This window comes from Simochromis diagramma, unplaced genomic scaffold, assembly GCF_900408965.1.
Source record: "Simochromis diagramma unplaced genomic scaffold, fSimDia1.1 OVJJ01000131.1, whole genome shotgun sequence".
Lineage (NCBI taxonomy): Eukaryota > Metazoa > Chordata > Actinopteri > Cichliformes > Cichlidae > Simochromis > Simochromis diagramma.
This window is the reverse complement of record NW_024387200.1, coordinates 6,385,767-6,404,999: the sequence shown is the minus strand read 5'-3', so window position 1 is coordinate 6,404,999 and position 19,233 is coordinate 6,385,767. Positions and strand designations below refer to the sequence as shown.

The 19,233-nt window shown below is 38.5% G+C and overlaps 2 protein-coding genes across 6 annotated transcripts in view; both read left to right on the top strand.

Moving 5' to 3' along the window:
* nsd3 (nuclear receptor binding SET domain protein 3) overlaps positions 1-6,106 on the top strand; it is a 28,364-nt gene extending 22,258 nt beyond the window's left edge. For all 4 annotated transcript variants that reach the window (XM_040050746.1, XM_040050749.1, XM_040050747.1 and 1 more), the window contains one exon: positions 779-6,106. In XM_040050746.1, coding sequence (XP_039906680.1) covers positions 779-1,044 — 266 coding nt within the window. In that variant the 3' untranslated portion in view covers positions 1,045-6,106. The remainder of the gene's footprint in view (positions 1-778) is intronic.
* A 2,660-nt stretch (positions 6,107-8,766) lies between these two features.
* plpp5 (phospholipid phosphatase 5) lies at positions 8,767-17,986 on the top strand. 2 transcript variants are annotated; one of them, XM_040050777.1, is made up of 8 exons: positions 8,767-8,916; positions 10,434-10,574; positions 10,670-10,778; positions 11,755-11,845; positions 11,960-12,023; positions 12,111-12,235; positions 12,692-12,862; positions 13,926-17,986. In XM_040050777.1, the coding sequence occupies exons 2-8, from the start codon at positions 10,504-10,506 to the stop codon at positions 14,093-14,095; spliced, it is 801 nt and encodes a 266-aa protein (XP_039906711.1). In that variant the 5' UTR covers positions 8,767-8,916; positions 10,434-10,503; the 3' UTR covers positions 14,096-17,986. The 2 variants fall into 2 exon arrangements, with proteins under 2 accessions (XP_039906711.1, XP_039906710.1); XM_040050776.1 differs by having other exon boundaries at positions 8,767-8,940.
* Positions 17,987-19,233: the final 1,247 nt, after the last annotated feature.

Sequence of the window (19,233 nt, the reverse complement as noted above, 5' to 3'; positions counted from 1 at the left end):
CTCTATAATACTAAGTTATCAGTAATGTACCGGAAATTAAAGCAGATGTATTAGGACAGGATATTAGAAGAATTTCCTGTTCTGTAAATCATCTCATTGACAGCTCAAGTTTTTGTTTGGGATCTATTTTTGAGGTTGGAAACTCCTGTCCTCAAAAATCAGTTCACTCCACAACATAAAAAAATCAGCACAGCAGGAAGACGACAAAGGTGGTGGAAAGCACAGCATTTAAGTCACTGTTCCCATCCACCCCTGTATGCTGTCTTTATGCATCAGTTTTCCATGAGCTTTCCATTTTGGATTTGTAGCTGGGACACAGATGCAGAAGTGTCTGAAGGAGGCAGGGAGAGACATCCACTCCATTTACTTTTAAAGCTTTTGTTTTTATCAGAAATGTAATGGAACATATAAAAATTAAGCTACTCGGTGGAGGTAGATGTTACACTGACTGGACACTTTTTACCTTTATCCGTCTGTTTTGGCTTCTGTGCTGAATTAGTGTCTAGATGACGATTTCTCAGCAGTGTGACAGTTAACAGGAAGGCTCGTCCTGGGCCTATATCAAAGATCAGCACATACTCATTTGTAATCTGGTTCACATGCTTTACACCAGTTTTCCCAATCAAAGAAAACACGAAGTGTGATGATCAGAGTTGTGATTGACATGTCAAGTGGACTGCAGATGTGGTGGGCTATATGTGATATTTATTTTTAAATAATCTCCTTTTTCAGTTCTCTGACTTGATGCGTCTGTAATTAACCCATTTCCTGTCTCCAGGGCGGTGGGAATGCCCGTGGCATGACTGCAGCGTTTGCAGCAACCCGGCCTCGTCTCTCTGTGACTTCTGCCCTCGCTCCTTCTGCCGGGATCATGAGGCGGGGGCGCTCACCACCTCCTCCCTGGACGACCGCCTCTGTTGTTCCAGCCACAACCCGCTCAGTCCCCTGGGGGCCAAATCCAGCTCCACCCAGCAGCGGCGCTCCGCTCAGAGCCCCGTCAGAGTCAAAGAGGAGCCGGAGTCAGGCCAGCCGGCCACGGAGTGATAAAACCCTTAATACCTCATTCCCTGCAAAGTGTGCTCCAATCCACCTCTGATCCTAAGCAGTGCACTACAACAGGGAATACAGTGCTTTTTTCTTTTTTTTTTTTGACACATGCGATGGCCGCAACTCAGAGCTGAGACACGCTGACGAACACCTTGATGCTGTTTTGTGGCGACAGTAGGAGAAGTGACCAGAAATCATCAGGCACAGTTTTCCCTCCTGTCTTGCCATAAAACACCACTACTTACACTCTCTGCAGCTCGCCTGCGCCCACTGGAGGGCCCAGGCCACCACCTCATTATGTTGTTTTTAAATTTTTACTGCTATTTTTTTTTTTCTTTCTTTCTTTTTAAAGCAGTGTAAGCGTCGTCACGTCTCCAGTTCCTGGCACTTTGAAGAACTCACTGAGTGAGGTGGAGGAAGGGGCAGAGAGGAGGAAAAGGATGTGGGAGCTGAAGCTCTCCATCACCACCAAGCTGCTCCTCTCCTTGTTTACCTGCTGTAAGATGTGGTCTCACACACAGGGTGGCTTTAGGATGGAGACGAGCCAGCTTTTCTCGTGATCTGTCATCCTCTTTATCTGTTAGAGAAAAGGAGCGGCGGGGAAATGACCAATTTCGTGCAATTTTTTTTTTTTCCAGGACCACACTACATTCCAACCTTCCTTAAACATGGTTTTAATATGCTTATGGGTATAGATAAATATAATTATATACAGTATCTATGTTTGTTAATGTTTACAGACAGATTCTCTCACTTCATCTCAGTGAGTGGTGTATTATGTTTGTTTAGGTGTTGAACATTACGCAGACCTCCTTGTGAAAATAGTCCTATTAAGGTGAAATATAATGGTATATAGTGAAATGGTATGACATTTCAGAAGTTCTTGTGATTTTCATATTGCCAGTCTCACTCGCCATTGTGTACATAATTGGCTCACAATATTGTAAAATACTAAAAAGATCAGGAGGGGGCGGAGCCTCACCTCTCTGATTGTTCTTGGAAGATGGAAAAGCTTTTTCTTTTTTCTTTTTTTTTTTTTGTAATAATAATTGAAAAAAAAAAACAAGACAGATCCTTTTTAAAAAATTCTTTCTTTAAAGCTATGTTTTCATGTTTCCTCCAATTAGTTATTTGCAAAGTAGATGGAGGGGCCCAGCTTGTGATCACTGGTGCTGTCTTAAAGAAGTGTTAATAAGCCTTAAGTTTGGGTTTTTAGCTGTAGTTACTACTGCCCAGATGCAGTCCACTTCGGTTGTTTCGGTTCGGCGTACTGTGACGGCTTTTTTGTTTTCGGGGATTTGGGGTTTTTTGCCAGACTTTTTCTGAAAAGCACTTTCACGCGGCTCATTGCTACTCACCTTAGCTAGGTCATACGTATACAGAAATGTATATTAAAAGAACATATGACAAGTGTTTCAAAATGGATACCTCTTCTTGTATTATTGGAAGTTAAACTGTGTTGTAACTTTTTGCCTCTCGGTCAGAAACGTGGTGAGCGCTGGGTGTGGCTTGTTTCTTCTGAGGAAAGTGGCCTAAATGCTGTTTTTATTTTATTTTATTTTTGTTTCATATTTCTTTTATTGTTTGTTTTCTTTTACATTTTTCTTTGGCACACAAGTAGGAAAGACTGCCAACCCAGCTTCGTCCAAAAAAAAAAAAAAGAAAACAAAAAAAAAAAAAAAGTCCTCCGTGTCCTCCAGAGACACTTCTTCATTTTCCAGCTTGAGAAAACTCTTAAGGCTGGGCTTTATATGGAGACGTAATGGTGTAACAACAGTTCAGTCCAGTATAATGTACAAACTTCTGTACAGTGTTTTTAATCGCTCATCGTCAAATCTCAAATTTTTGTATTTATTGCACCACATTTTATACCAATTTCTTTTTCAAACACCAGTGCAGTAATTTGTCTCCCTCTGTAAGGAAATAGGCTTAAAAAAACATATGGGGAGTTTTACGTAATATACCTGTATTTTCTTTCTTTTTCTTGTTTTTTTTTTTTTTAAACATTTGGTGTAATGATTCCACATCCGGTAACAGCCGCTGCTCATCAGCCTGTGTCGTGACTCACTGTAATTGGTGTTTAAAAGCAGTGTGAAGCACTTCAGTATTGGAATGTAAAGTTTCTGTTTCAGAGCAGGTTTTGCAGCCCGGACTCAGGTGGTTGTCACTGAAGGAAGCTTTTCTGTGATCGCGCCTTGCTTTGTATTCTTCCTCAGTTACACTGATGTTTGTTTTGTTTTTTGTGCCCTTAAAAGATGTATTTTCTCTTTTAAAAAAAAGCGCAACAGGGTAAAATGGTGCCAATGTTTCCAATCAATTTAGGTGATTTAGGGTCTTTTTAAACACTCAGTTGCCCGTTTATTAGATAGAACTTCAGAACTGGGATAAAACTTCGAGGAGGTTATAATGCTCATTATTTTTCTACTGATGTTGATGACGGTAGAATAAATGGAGCCTTTTTCAGACATGATATGAAACATACAGGGCTTCAAGGTGCTGACACGCAGGGTGTGTTTTTTTTTTTTGTTTTTTTTTTCTTGTTTACCTGAGTGTTGTTGAGGCTGACTTCAGTCTACCCACACTGGTACATCACTAAGAGAGCTCTGTTTTCGCAGACGAATGTTTTTATTTTAAGTGCTAATAAAAACTGAGCCAGTGAGTTAAAATGACATTATGTTCTTTATATTGTTGTTTAAGGCATTCTTTACTGAGCTGAGGATCATGTGCAGTCCTAATCTTTAGTGGGATTGCATGAGTCGTAAACTCGTTCAGATGTCGATGCTGATAGATTAATCGGGGGTAAATATCTGAAAGGATGATCTCTACGCCACCTCTTGCCCAGTCACCAGCTGGGATTGTATCCAGACTCTTGTTACGCTACAGCTTCTAAATGGACAGTTTTATTCTCCGGCCTCTAAAACAGGGATGTCAAACTTATTATACATCAAAGGCCACATGCAGCCCACTTTGATACTTAGTAACTGTAAAAACACAGTTAAAAGTCCAAAAGTTTATCCCCTCAATATTTCCAAAGCTGGACAGATTGGAGACTTTGCCAGGCCAGTTCTGGCCCCCGGGCCTTTTGTTTGAAACCCTGCTCTAAAAAATTTGCCACCTCTTAAAAACAAAAGCTGAGCATTATAGCTTTCTTTAAAATTTTATTTCAGGCCTGATAGCAGTGTGGGTTGTTGTTGGTTTTACCTAATAAACTGGCAGCTGGCTGTAAATCATGAGGGAGAAAGAATAAAAGCCTCCGAATGCAGAAAAATAAGACGTACTAGACGTGTTTTAGTTGTTTGAAAATACTCACCGTTCATTGACAAATTATGTTAATATGCACAAGTCCGGTTTCTGTGCGCTACAGGATTTCAGTTTAAGTGTGAGGCCTTGAACGACCTCTGGACACTGATTCTCACTGATTCTCGCTTGTGGCACACAACACAAGACCTGATTAGTTTAGGCAAAGTTTGAGGCAGGACACTTGATGCCTACTCACTCGCTGTGATAATCACCTGACTTTTTTAATGTCCGACAACAGATATTTGTGAAAACGGGGACGTTAAAGTCAGATTTAATTCGACCACGGGGAAATGAACTTTTTGGGGTCAGACTTCTGTTTTAATTGACTGATGTGCATTCAGAAATGCATAGAAAAGCTTGAACTATGAAATTTTTGCCCCCTTCAAGTTAAAGTCTCTCACTCTTCTGCATTCGGCAGTTTCTTTCCTATAATTCCTGTTGTTTTGTGCCTTTCAGGAAGCCTTTTTTAAGATGGGATTCCTGGAGGCGAAAAAAAGGGGATAGTTGTATTTGTTTTGTTTTTTAATGCAATTAAGCACTTCTAGTTTTTCTTTTCTTTTTACAACTGTATTCCTTGATAGTCAAGTAGGTCCATGACTAAAGCACCTATTTGTGTACTCCAAAAGGTCTGTGCGTCTAAACTTTAGTTTCTTTCTTTCTTTCTTTTTTTTTTAATTTATTGATGTACTGTTTGTTTGCTTAGGTTTGGGGTTTTTTTCAGCACAGGTTTCGTACGTGTATGATTATCGAACCGTAGGCATCCCTGACTCGTGTTATCTGCTTAAACAAAAGCGATCATTTATGATGATAAAACTTGTCTTAAAGCTTCTGTTTTTTTTTCTGTTGCTTAGCTGAACTGCATGCTTCCAGACAACGACTTATTGCCAATGTTTTTTTGTTTGGTTGGTTTTTTTTGGTTTTTTTATTGTATTGCACAGAGATTCTGCAAAACCGAACGGCCTTTATTTTCCTTCGCACCTGCAGATCGCATGATCGCGCTCATTTTTTTGTGCCAGTTTGTCCTCTCCCGGCCCTCCTGCCTGACACAGCAGCAGTATTATTTAAGTGTCCATCTGAGTTACTTCAGAAACTGTCTGGTGTGTATGTTTTGGTTTGAAGAGACAGCATGTTTGCTCTCATTTAAGTGGCCCTTAAATACGCCTAAGGAGGATTTGATTTTGTTTTCCACCCCCTGTCTCTGTGTCAAAGGGCATGTTTCAGTTCACTGTGATGTCTTTTGTGTTTTGTGCAATGTTGCCGACTGTCATTTTGTTTTTTTTTGTTGTTTGTTTTTTTTATTAACATGCTGTCAAATAGTGTTGGAATAAATAAATAAATTCACCTTCATAAGCACTCATGATCTCTTTTTACTTGTAGTAAAATTGCTTACAGTAACTCTAACTGGGGTCATATCTATCTCTCTTGGTGTTGCTTCAATTAAAAAGTGGATGAACACAAAATACCATGTTAATTACTGTTCAACCTGTGTTACTGCATACTACATTATTGTTGAAGAACTTGTAAATAGTTTGCATTGAACTTGCATAGGATCTTGTTACTGTGGCGTGCTCTTTTTGCCTGTAAAATTCTGCTTCTAAATGTGTGTGACTGTTGAGACGACACTCTTTTTGTACATGACTGTCTTTTTATTTGAGGATATTGATTCTGTCCTTTTTCATTCGAAAGTTGAGTTTGAAGAGTTCAGACATGCCTGAAGTTTGACTTTAATAAAGCTGTACTCTGTCTCAGTGAAACACTCCCACTGTGTGTGGCTTCTTTTTTTTTTTTTTATTGTTTGGTGAGAACAAAGTGAACCAGAGCAAAATGCATCCAGGGGCAAATTCTTACCACTCTGCAGTGGAGTTATTATACAGTCGTGGCAAAGAGAAAATAGATCATGCCATTAACCTTCTAAGACCCAAACTCTTTCATAGCATGCATTTTAAATTTTTCTTTGCTATTTGAGCTGATTGGTACCTGATGAATGTAAAAACAAAGAATTACCAGATTTTTTTTTTTTTTTTTTACTGAATTTTGTTCCTTAAAAATGAGATCCACATATGAGGACATTTATTTTAAATTTTGATAGAACAGTGGCAGCATAATGTCCTTGTACGTGGATATCAGGCCTTGTAGAGGAAAATTAAGTATTTTGGTTCTAGACATCCTAAAATGTGATGTCCACATATGTGGACTCCAGGTCCTAGGAGGTTAATGTCAAAAACTAAAATCCAAAAGTAGCGTGTGATTGTAGAACTGCCTTTAGCAAGTGTGAAATAACTTAAAGTAATCATGATCTGTATGAGTTTATCAGTTTCTCAAAGCATAATGGAGGAATTTTGGCCCATTCCTTACAATTTCAGACATTTTAATTGGGTTGAGATCAGGTTATTATATAGTAGATTTTGTGCTTTGGATCATTGTCATGTTGCATGACCCAATTTCAGCCAAGCTTTATTTATGACCTCACATTAGACCCTAGAGTACTTTGGTAAACAGAGGCTTTATGGTTGACTAAGTGACTGCTAAACAAGCACCAATCATCACCATGTTTGATATAAGGTGTTTGGATTTCTCCAAACGTCCTGCTGTGTTCAGACATCTCCACTTTTTTCAACATTTTCAACTTTCTCCTAGCAGCACATACTGTTGTGAATTTTTACATTTACCATGCTAACTGAGGAATGCATCTTGTATAACTTCTTTGCCACTATCTGATCATTTTAAGAGTTACACAACTTGCCTCATTCGCCCATTTTTTTTCTATGCTCTTTCTATGTAACTTTCCAAGTAGTAGGAGAGCTGCTCTACCACCTGAGCTACAGCCACCCCTATACATAGAGAGTGAAAAGAGGTGAGTGAAGAAGAACAACGTACCATAGGAACCCCCCAGCGGCCTAGGGTTGAGGGTCACCTGATCCAGTTTTAACTATATGCTTTTTCAAAAAGGGAACGTTTTAAGGCTAGTCATAAAGGCAGAGAGGGGTCTGTCTCCTGAATCCAAACTGTGATCTGGTTGCATGGAAGAAGGACCTGAACGCAGAAGGCTCTGCCTCCCATTCTACTTTTAAATATCTGAGGAACCACAAGTAAGCCTAAAAGTCTGAGAGAGAAGAGCTGTATTGAGATAATATGGAAGCAGTAATGGTGTGTCTAAGTCTGTCCACATACTGCTTCTGCATTTTGGCAAATTTGTCATTATTCATCTAAGGTTCTGTGTACCTGATATGAAGACCCAGACTGGAGTGTTTGTAAGGGGCAGATTTAAGCCTCTCAGTTATATACATATATAGAGTCTCAATCAACCCTAATCAGGCTGGTGCCTGATAACAAGATTTAAGTCACAAAGACCAAAAATTCATGACATTTCCTTAGCATTTTTATTTTGTTTTGTAAGGATGCAGTATCGTTTTCATCTTTCCCAAAATTCTATTTTTTATATTTATTTCAGTTAATAAAAACATTTTTAGTTTACACCTAGTATTAAGTTTCTGTTTAGTTTTATTTACTTATATTAATCTTGCTCTGGAGAATTATCGGGGCAATTATTTATAAGTGTGTATTTTAATGAACTTTACCTTCTTGGTAACTGGTCAACCATACAATGAGTGAAATTCTATTTCTCCTACCTCAATGTGCGGTAAAAACATATTAACAGGCAAAACACATAAAAATCCTAGAAATATAAACTGGGAAGCTTTGAATGGATGAGTATTTAATAAGTGGAGCTAAACTTATGCAAAAAGTGAAATATTTTACGAAGACGCAGCAGTAAAGAAACAAACATTTAGGGAATAAATCATGCAGACATCTTCTGTAACCTCTAGGTGGCCATTCGTAACGTGACGTGGCTTCTTGCATCCCACGTGTCAAGCAGGAAAAACTGATCTACGACAACTTCCGGTTTACAAAACATCAAGCAAATGTTTTTTCTCCTTTGGAACGAACGTGGATCACCGTGAAGCATTTATATCATGAGTACATTACAACCCCCCCACCCGAAAAAAAGTAAACGAAAAATATTTTTTTAAAAACACCCCCAAAACAAAAACAGCAAAAAATAATTGTCCATCGAAAATTACTGAATTAACACTTTTATACCTTGATTAAAAATCACATGTTACTAAATAACACACAGGGGAAAAAGTAATAAACTGTCACCATACCTCAGTTTTATAATTGCTGGCCATCTTTTTAATATACTTTTTAAAAAATGTACACAGTAAACTACACAATCGCAATTCTTCACTACAACTCGCTTTTTTTAAAATATATCTTCATACTATCTATCTATCTATCTATCTATCTATCTATCTATCTGGAGTACGACGGGACTTTGAGCCGCATTTAACTTAACACTTTAATTTTTAAGGCTTTTATTTTGACAGCTCACACCAGACGCGCGTGCGGTGTTCGTTAGCTTCACGCAGCGCTCCTTCTTCTCCTCCTCCTCCGTGACATCCCTGTTTCTCTCAAATCTAAGAATGCGCGACTTACACCTTCGGTAGACACAGAAGAGTTAGGGGCCTGCTTTATGTTACAAGAAGATTAAACTATGAGGATAAAGAGGTAAAGAACAGCTTCCGGTTTAAGGTTAGTAGTGTTAATTTTTGTCAATTTGCTTGACAACGCGGAAATCGGCCAGATGTCTATGGTGACAGATGTTGCTAGCTTAGCTTAGCTTAGTCTGCTAACGTATACTTTGTACAGATCACTTAAATAATCATTTTCCTCTGTACCGACGGCACTGATCATAATTCAATGCGTTTATGTTATATCCGGTCAAATGGAACCTCTTTAATATATAGAGCATCTGGAAGTGGAGGGCACAGGTGCAGCATGTTGGCCTTTATGCCAGATTTTAGACGTGGTCAGTTTAAATACTGATGTAAACTGCCTTTTTATCTTTACCTGTATTTATCTGTGCGAACATACGATGTGTAATTTTATCAATTTTATTTTATTTTTTGCATTTTTTTTAAATAATAAGCTCAAACAGGCGCATTTGACATCGTTTTGCCTGTGATTTCAAATGAATGGTGCACTCATGTATTTATTAAGATTACAAGATTATTTTCTCCTCCTTTAGACCAACACCAGATGTTAAGTGTCAAGATCATTTTACATACACCCCATTTTTATGGAGTCCCTTAAGATAGAGTTGTTTTTAACCTTGTGCAAATCAAGTTATTTGGCTTATGAGAGCATTTTATTGTGGACACAAGTTACACAACGGTTTTTATCTTGTGCAAACAAGTTATTTATCTCTTCGAGCAAGTGATTATCTTAATCAAACAAGTAATAAGATAAAAACATATCACCTTACAGGACTTAGTGGGCTCCATATATTGACTGTAGTACAGCATTTATATTTGCTGTTTTTCTGTATATAGGATGTATAAATAATGTAAGTAGCTTTGCTTTAATGGGGATTATTTTGAGAAACTTGGAATTGTTACCTTTCGTGTGACGTTTCATGCCCTCATTTTGGTAAACGGGGTTATCTTTTAACTTAATTTCAAACGACGGGTGGTTGAACTGGAGGTGGTAGAGTTGTTAAGATTTTTATTGGGAGTGATGGAATGGATTAGAAATGAGTACATCAGAGGGGCAACTCAGGTTGAGTGTTTGGAGATAAAGTTAGGGGTTAGGCCGAGATGATTTGGGCATTTGCAGAGGAGGAATAGTGAACATACTGGACAAAGGATGTTGAAGATGTAGCTGCCATGCAGGAGGAAAAGAGAAATACTTCAAAGGAATTTTCATGGGTGTAGTCAAGGAAATTTGGGGAGATGGAGGCAGGTGATTGGCTGTAGATGTTAAGGTTAAAACTAGACTTACAGCCCAAAATATTAACCAGTATCACCAGGAGGTGCCCAGGAAATAACTGAACCACCTCAACAGAATAAAGCAGAATAACTTCAGCTGTTTGTAATGCACATACTTGTAACTAAAGTATTTTGCATAAATCACTGAAACTATTTGAAAAAAAAATCAATAATCTTCTCATCTATTTAGGTTACATTGTTTTTCTTTCAACGTCTAAATTAAAGTAAAACTAAAACTCAGCTCTCCATTGTCTTTAGTCCCAGTTAAGTTAAAAGATGGTGGAGTGAAGATGTTTGCTGTTGACTGACGTCCACTCCGAGAAACAAAATGAAGAGGAGGCTGCTGCGTGGTTTCCTGTCGGAAATTTCCATCCGGCTGGCGCTGTTGGTGGTGTTCCTGTAAGTTATCCCTGGGACAGGCACAACATCTGAATGCAAGCATTTTGTTTTATTGTGGGCAAACACCACCTTAACACCATTTGTGCTTTGCTCAGTGTGACGGAGCAGCTTCCTCCTTTCTACCGTGAGATCCAGGCAGAGGAGATGTGGCTGTATAAATTCCACCGCGTGGAGAGGGACCATGTACCCACCTCTCTTATGTTTGTGAGTATAGCTGTTTGATAAACTGGAATAAATAAAATCCCTCTGGTCATTTTTGTACTTTATTGGAACACGTTAACTTTCTGCTGTTTTGTAGGATCATTGTAAAGTTTCTTTTTAGGACCTTAACTCCCATAAGTTCATATTTCTGTGAGAAAAAATATTCATAATATATCATAACTCTCTGGATTTTTATTAGCTTTAAAATTAAACCGCATGATGGTTAATTTACATATTAAATGAACATCTTGTCTTTTTAGTTTGGATATGTTTTAATGCACATCAAGAACGTAGCTATATGATCATGAAAATCTTTTGTTTACAGTTGTTGTTTGTTCTGATGACGTAGAGTTAATATTTACTGAGTGTGACTGAGCTCTCACAGGGGAAATCATTTGAAACAAGTCCAACACGTGGACAAAATCGTAAAGTCCCCCTGTGACTCCAGAGGGGAGTTTTGAGACGTTTGATAAACTGGCTCAAAAATTTTAGAGGCGTGGAGTGTGGAGAAGAAATAAGTTTACCCAGTTTAACCAGTCTTGATTTCCTTAAAAATGGCTGGTCTATTATCCTGAAAGTTTTAGGAGTCATAAAACATCAGCATAGGACGAAAGCTGTACTGCACAATGGGGTATTTGATATGTCCAATAATATGATTTTGAAAATGGTCTAAAAGGTCCCAGCAGCAAAAAAAAAATAAAACTATGGAGAAATCTAGTTTAATTACCCAAAAACAGCCCCACGTTTTTAAATTCTACCAGTAAGCATATTTATTTATAAGTAAATCACCCACCATACAGCAGGTGTTGTTAAAGGGGTAAACTTTCCATAGAGGCTGTAAATGTGCTTTTCACTGCTGTAACGTTAAACATTTTAATATTGAATCTGTGGAGAGTTTTGTGTGTGTGTGTCCAGTCTCAGATGGAGAGGATTTACAATTATTATTGTTATGATCTCCTCTTTTGTTGATCTGTTACAGAGTGTGGCGGTTTGCACCCCGCTGATTGTAATCCTGGCTTTCACCTTCCTGAATAAGTCGGAGCGTGGTGATCTGAAGGAAGCCTCACTGGGTAGGAAACTCGTGCAAAAGAGCGTTTTGGTTTGTCGCATTTAAATGTGTGGGCTGGCTTTTTGAGTTGATTTATCTTTTTCATGATTCAGTTCTGTTTCCCCCTGTCATCCAGCTGTGACTCTGACTCTAGTGCTGAACGGGGTTTTCACCAATGTCATCAAACTTGTAGTTGGAAGGTAAGCATGTTACATTACATAGCACATTGAACTTTAACCAGAAGCTCCACATTTGTCCTCCATGTTCATTCTGTGTCACATCCTCAGGCCACGACCAGACTTCTTCTACCGCTGTTTCCCAGACGGTCAGATGAATCTGGAGCTGCGATGCAGTGGTGACTCAGATGTCATCATGGAAGGCAGAAAGAGCTTTCCCAGCGGGCATTCTTCCTGTAAGAGGCTGTTATGGTCAATTATGGCTGCAGAGCTGGTACATTTTCATCAGCAGGCAACAAGAAAAGTAAATGGAGGCACAGAGTGAGGCAGGGGGGCGTATATCTCAATGCACATGTATCCAAGTGTGTAATAGCCTTTAGGCTCTTATTTCATTGTTAGACTCATGCTTGAGTTATAGTACTGCCTTAAATCTATGAACATAAAAAAAAATCAGAAATGCAACTACACATCTCAGTGAGGTAGACTTCCGCAGCCGAAGTCTCTCTGCCCTTTCAAGAATAGGAACTGTATGAGATTTTTCAGCCTCTTAATTGCAGAGTAGTGCAGACCACATCATTAACTGGTGGGGATTCAGCGCAGTGCTATAATTTCAGCTCTGATTTCCCATTTTGTGGCATAAAACTTCCTCTGGCTCTATTTCATCCCTTCCGTTTCTTTCTCTTTGGTTGCAGTTGCCTTTGCAGGTTTGGGCTTCACAGCGCTCTACATTGCAGGAAAGTTGCGCTGCTTCACAGCAGCAGGCCAAGGCCGAGCGTGGCGGCTGTGTGCCTTCCTCACTCCTTTGCTCATTGCAGCTGTGATCGCCCTCTCCAGAACCTGCGACTACAAACACCACTGGCAAGGTCTGTTAAATTTTCTTGGTCTGAACACTGCAAAATAAGTAGTTGGCTTTTTCAGCTGACAAATTTTGGGTACTATTTTAAAGACAAATCTCTATCAAACGCTTTTATTTATGAAGGCAAAGGTTATCCAGACTTAGCTGTCTGTATGCGAAAACGTAATTAGCCCCTTGTTAAGTTATGAATTAACTTGGTGAACAGTGGTGAACCTTCCCAGGAGTGGCCAGCCTACCAAAATTACTCCAAGATTGCATCAATGACTCATTGAAGAAGGTCACAAAAGAACCCAGAAAAACATCTAAGGATGTCTCTGGCAAGGAGAAAACCAACGCTGACCAAAAAGGACACAAAGTCTCGTCTCACATTTGCCAAAAACACTTCTTGATGATCCCCAAGATTTATGTGAAAATATTCTGTGACAGTCGTGATTTTGACATTTTTGAGTCCCATTAAATCTTGAATAAAACTAACAGAGCATTTAGTAAAAAGAACGTCATAACAACAGTTAAACATGGTGGTGGTAGTGTGATGGTCTGGGGCTGCGTCAGGACCTTCACAACTTGTTGCAACTGATGGAAGCATGAATTCTGCTCTCTATCAGAAAATATGAAAAAGGGAAGGTTTTGGAATGACCTACTCAGAATCTGGATTAAAACTGATTCACATCTGTCGCATGACCTTAAACAGGCTCCTCATCATTGAAAACCCTTCAATATGACTTAATTACAATTCTCCATAGAAGAGTGGGGCACATCACCTCCACAGCAATGTGAAAGACTCATTGTCAGTTATCATACATGTTTGATTGCAGTTCTTGCTGTGAAGGGTGGCAATTTAGGTTTACGGGCAATGAATTTTTCACACAGGGCCAGGTAGGTTTGGATAACTTATCACATTTGCATGATGAACCCAGGTGCTTGTGTTAGTTATGTCCATTTTCCCTTAAAAAAAAAAACCCCAACAAAAAAACCCAACCCATAAATAGTGTATAATAGTGCATAATGTAAATAAGGGACTAATTTAGCAAAAGTTCTTATCCGTGTTGTTATGTGTCTCCTTTATGCAGATGTGCTGGTGGGGTCTCTGCTGGGTCTCGCCTTCGCCTGGCTGTGCTACAGGCAGCACTACCCTCCCCTTCGGGACCCAGACTGCCACAGACCTCTGCGTCACAGAGAGACTGTTCCTGCCGCACAGGAGCGCAAGCTGGCCAACTCCACCTACATCCTGCCCATGTAGAAAAGCTGTAACTGCATTTTCCTCTTTGCTGGTGTCATTTAAACTGAGTTGCACAGTAATCCATGTAATACTGTTTTTTTCACTCTTTAGGGCTGGGCAGCATATCGGTATTTAAGTTAATCATTAATCATTGTCTATGTATTCTCTGGGTTTTCTTTTTGTAGAGGGAGACATGATACACAGTTTCTTTTCTGGAATGAATTTGCATCAATTACCGATTCAAATTTTCTCCTACATTGTTTCTGAAACCCTTGAGAGCTACACTAGCACATTAGCAGGTGTCTTTCTAGTCCCGTAATTACCCAGCAAACATGGTCGAAACCCAGATGATATCTCCCAGGTCAAAAGAGGTCGCAGTACGACCACAAAAACTAAACCGTAGACAGACGTATGTCAGTGTTGTCTCAACGCAGAATAGAGGCAAGGTCAGACAGCCTCTTGTAAAGTGAGGAATAACAAATCGGGTTACTGCAAAAACACTTGATATTTTTACAGTTTTCTGCATCTAAACTGTATTTCATTTGTGGCACAGTGAACTTTATGCATTGAACTTTTACAATTATCTCCTCCCTGTCCTCGATGTCAGTGTCATAGACTCAGGAACGCTCAGGAAAAGAAAGAGGTCACACGACATGATTATTTTTTCTCCTGATTCCTCCTCTCGAGACACTTTTTTGTTTTATTCTCATCAATAAGGAGATAATGGGGAAAAAAAATCTTGAACACAAGGTTTCTCTTACCAGAAAGTCTAACAATGATGTCCGGTAACCTCATGTATTTTTCCAACTGTGACTTGATGTCTGAAAATTCCGCTGTGACAGTTATTCAGTATTGAAATGTTTGCTGGGTACAGATGGGATATCTCATTATCATGATGCTGTTCTCCAGCCCAGCTCTGCACACTCTGTGTATTGTGCCTATAGATCACATACTTTACTCACAACAGCTGAGCAGGTTAGCTACACAGCCACTGTACAAACAGTCCACCACTCATCAGTCTCTGGCTCAGCTGCTGTGAAAGAGTTTCTCATGTGAGAATCACTTTGTGATTGTTTTGTAAACTTGCAACTTTGTAAAGAAGCAGGATTGAGGCTTAAAGGGAAGCTAACCGCACTCTGAGGTTCATTACTGTGCATAGACGCCTCCTCTGGTGAGAAGAATCGAAACTCAATGCCTGAGGATTTTTCACCATCTGTTTCAGTCTTTGTGGTTTTGGAGCTGGCTCAGGCTTAAACAAACACTGGGAGCAAACATCAGCTTGTTAGGGGTCAAAGTCCTTGACTGTCCTGTCTGTTCACAGATCCAAATAGCACAAACACACCTAGTAAAACCTCAGAGAAACATGTTATGACATGATGACACAGACAGTAAGATGTGATTAAGTGATCCAGTGTAATGGAACCTTTTGAGCTTAGATGCTACTGACCACCAGACCATGTCTCTCTTGGGGTTACTGGGTAAAACTGCATCTGTCATGATGCCTGTTATAGCATATCACAACACTGTGGTAACATTTTTGTTGTTTTTGATAAGGAATTGGGTAAAGACACAGGATTGTCTTTGTTATACCTGCAAATTAAGAATGTGAAATTAACTTTATGCTGCCATAAAGTGCAGTGGCAGCAATAGCCTTTCAGTTTAAACAGCCTGGCTTGATGTTGGCTGGTCCCATGATTAAATCATAGCTAACAACGAGTTAAATATTACTTTGACTTTCCCATCTTTTCTGTGGTGTTTTGATGCTTTGATGATATAAAACTTTGAAAAAAAAGTCAATACTTTATAAGTAAAACCTTCTTAAATTGCTGAGCACTGTTGTTAAAACAAAAGTGCAATTAATAGGGACTATTTTCAGCTGCGGATGAATACACATATAACATTCCAGTAGTTTTTGGACAGCAGTGAAGCTCTGTGGCACAGAGGAAAACAGTATTTGTTTTGGTTTTGAGCATATATTGGGTTTAGTGATTAAAAGTATATAACACCTCCAAGTGATTCTGTTAAATGAACTTTCAGGAGTGCAAACAACTAAGCACTCCTCTTGCATTTAAAGCCAAGTTCACGTAAACACATTGATCACGCTTATTTATTTTTACTTTATCGAATGCTTTAAAACTTTCTGTCTTCCTATAATATATGTTCAATGTTTCCATTTATTGATTTAAAAAAAAACAAACTTCTCTGTAAAAAGTCCTCCACGATATTAACATCCTGATGTAGCAGTGCTGCTTTATGCTTCTCAGTTTTTCCAGTGCCTGCTTTGCTTTAAATGATAAAATCATCTCTGGTGTAACAGGACAGCTCAGCCAATCACGTTATTCCAAGTCACCGTAACTGTAAAGCGAGTTAAACGAGTCTTCTCAGGCTTACTGTAGATGGGGTACTGTAGGTACTGTTTTAACCTCTCCAGGCGATGGTGCTACCCTCCCAGTGCTCCTGCTGGCCAGGTTTTTCTCTCCAGCATGTAAACTCATCGATCGTAATCTGAGACATTTAACGCTACAATTTGTGGTTTGGGCGTATTTTGAGTTTTTATTTATTTAATGTATATTTTTTTCTGTTTGTGTGTTGAACCGGCCAAAGTTTTGCACGGTTAACCCAAGCATAAAAGCAGCTGGATCTCAGTGGTTACAGACCAAACTTGGCATAAAGAAAGCAGATAATTTTTGTGCCTTTGTTTACTATGTTCCTCTCAGTTCATGAATGAAGTGTATGCTGCATGTTATGGTGTATGCTCTCTGTCATGTAACCTTTTTTTTTTTTTTTTTTTCCTTCCTGAATCTACGTTTTGTTTGTTTGATTGTTTCCAGTGTATTCACTTGTAAACAAACTACACAGTGAATATGGCATGCTGCTTTTTTTATTTTTTTTTAACCTCAGAAAGAAACGTGTCATTTCCTTTTACTCAGTGGATTAATTGTTGGTGGAGTCAAAAGTGAAGACGTGTGTGGATAATGTCAAATTTTTTTTAAAAAATGAGACGAGGAGAGAAATCGTATCTGAATTTCTTTGACAGATGTTTTGGGGGTACTTGTTTACTTTTTGGGGAATGCAGGAGTTTACTTGAATTTTTAATATTTGTAACTTTAGAAGTGATTAGGATGAAAATGGGAGCAAAGTTGTGGGTAAACTTTGAAGGTATGACTCACCCTGAAGTCGGACATACAAATTTTTCCTCCGGCCTGTAGTGCTGTCTATAATCTTAAATAAAATGGAGCTAAATGTCCATAGTAAAAGAGAAAAATCTGAATTTTAAAATGTATTTTGAGGAACTCTAAGAAACAGGATTCAAGCACCCTAAAGGCAAAAACATTTCTACAGCTGATTTCTCCCGATCTGACCAACTCGTACTAGAATTGTCTTGATGAATAAACAAGGAAAAATCTGTAAGTTCGATTTTTGGGGTGAACTGTCCCTTTAAGGCAAAAAAAAAAAAGGTCATTAGGCTGCTGCTTTTTCATAAAATCATGCATGTTTCACACATTTTTTTTTGCCTCCATCCATTCTATTAATTTATGTAATTTCAGGGCATTCAGAGTGATGTTGGGGGATTCTGCTGAGACTTTCCTGTTTGCTTTGTTCATGCCATGATCGTACAGCTCATTCTGCTTATGTGCTGTTTGTGTTGTGATGCTTTTAATGAATCTCCCCATGACACTGAATGATCTCTTGTCCTTTCCATGTTTTCTTTGGAGTCAGCAGTCCTGGTTTTGAGTTTGTATGTGATGATGGATGATTAATAAATGAGGTTAAAACGCATGTGCATATCAAATTATGGCGCACCAGTATTTGTAGATGATGTATTGGGAGGTAATCTCCCGGACATTGTATGTATTTACATATTGTGTGTGGTAATAATTCAGATTTTTAAACCTCTAATCAAAACTGTAACCTGTGCCACCTCTCTTTTTGTAGTTTTTCACCTATTATAATCAAACTGAAGCATGTAGTTCTGCTGGAAATTATTTTAATGTATTTCAAGTAATGACTTCGCAGGGTAATGGACAGTTGGTGGGTGGATAGTTTAGCAGACGTTAGGGTGTGTAAATCAGATTCAGGTGGTGACACAAATAAACAATTGAACGCACCTTTTTTTAAATAATAGAATTCAGTTCAACTTGTTTTGTGAGTTTGCGGGAGAAGTTTTCTTTCAAGGCCTTTTGCCAGACAAGCTCATGAGATACATTTATATACTATTCAAGTGGAAAGGGGTTGGGCAAAATCCTTTCCAATATGTTTTAATCTAAATCAAGTACTTTTTAAAATTTCAGTCTATAACAGCTTTTATTATTAAAGTCTAAAAATGTGTGATTAATACCACTTTTATAGCTATGCCAATGAAAACATCTTTAATAGTACATACTTGTAAAGTGTGTGTCACTACTGCGCTCCAGGTTTACATGAATACATTTATACTTGGTTAAGTGAACCTCTCATATAAATTCACACAATTTCTGTTATTGTAACCACACGGTGGAAAACTACAATTTTGTGAATGTGTGAAGTGTGTGCATAAGTCATTGTTTTAGCATTTTTACAGTTAGACTTAAAACAGTATGGTACAGAAATCATAGTTAACTCTGTGAGGTTTTTGTGTTTTTTATTAAATTGTTTTCCTATGTCTTTGCAGTCAGGGAATAAACAAAATAATCATTCTGACACACAGAAAACTGATTAGATCTTTCTCCAAAATATAGAGGTAGAGAGAGGTTACCATCTATAATTGTTTATATTATTATAAATTCACCATTCAGGTAATATAAATGTAAACACTAATGTTAAAATAATATTGTGTTCTTAATAAAGTTTAAGGAGGAGTTTACACATATTATAAAAACATCGTTATGACATTTAAATAAATTAATAAATATTTCAAAATCGATATAAATAAAGCTATAACTTTATTTCAGCTCTTTTTAGTTCCAGTACTGCTTTGTTTCCTCAACCTGGTAGGCGGGACTTCCAGCGTTTGACGTTGCTGATTTTCTTCTATCTGATTGGTCGGGAGTGACGTGTAGATTTGGCGCCACATTTCCAACAGGGAACAGAGCGGCATCGCTGTGTATGTATTGTCAAAGCTCCGAGCCTGACAGCAAGCCAAAATAACCCGCAGTTTATGCCACCTCAGGGTGATTCGA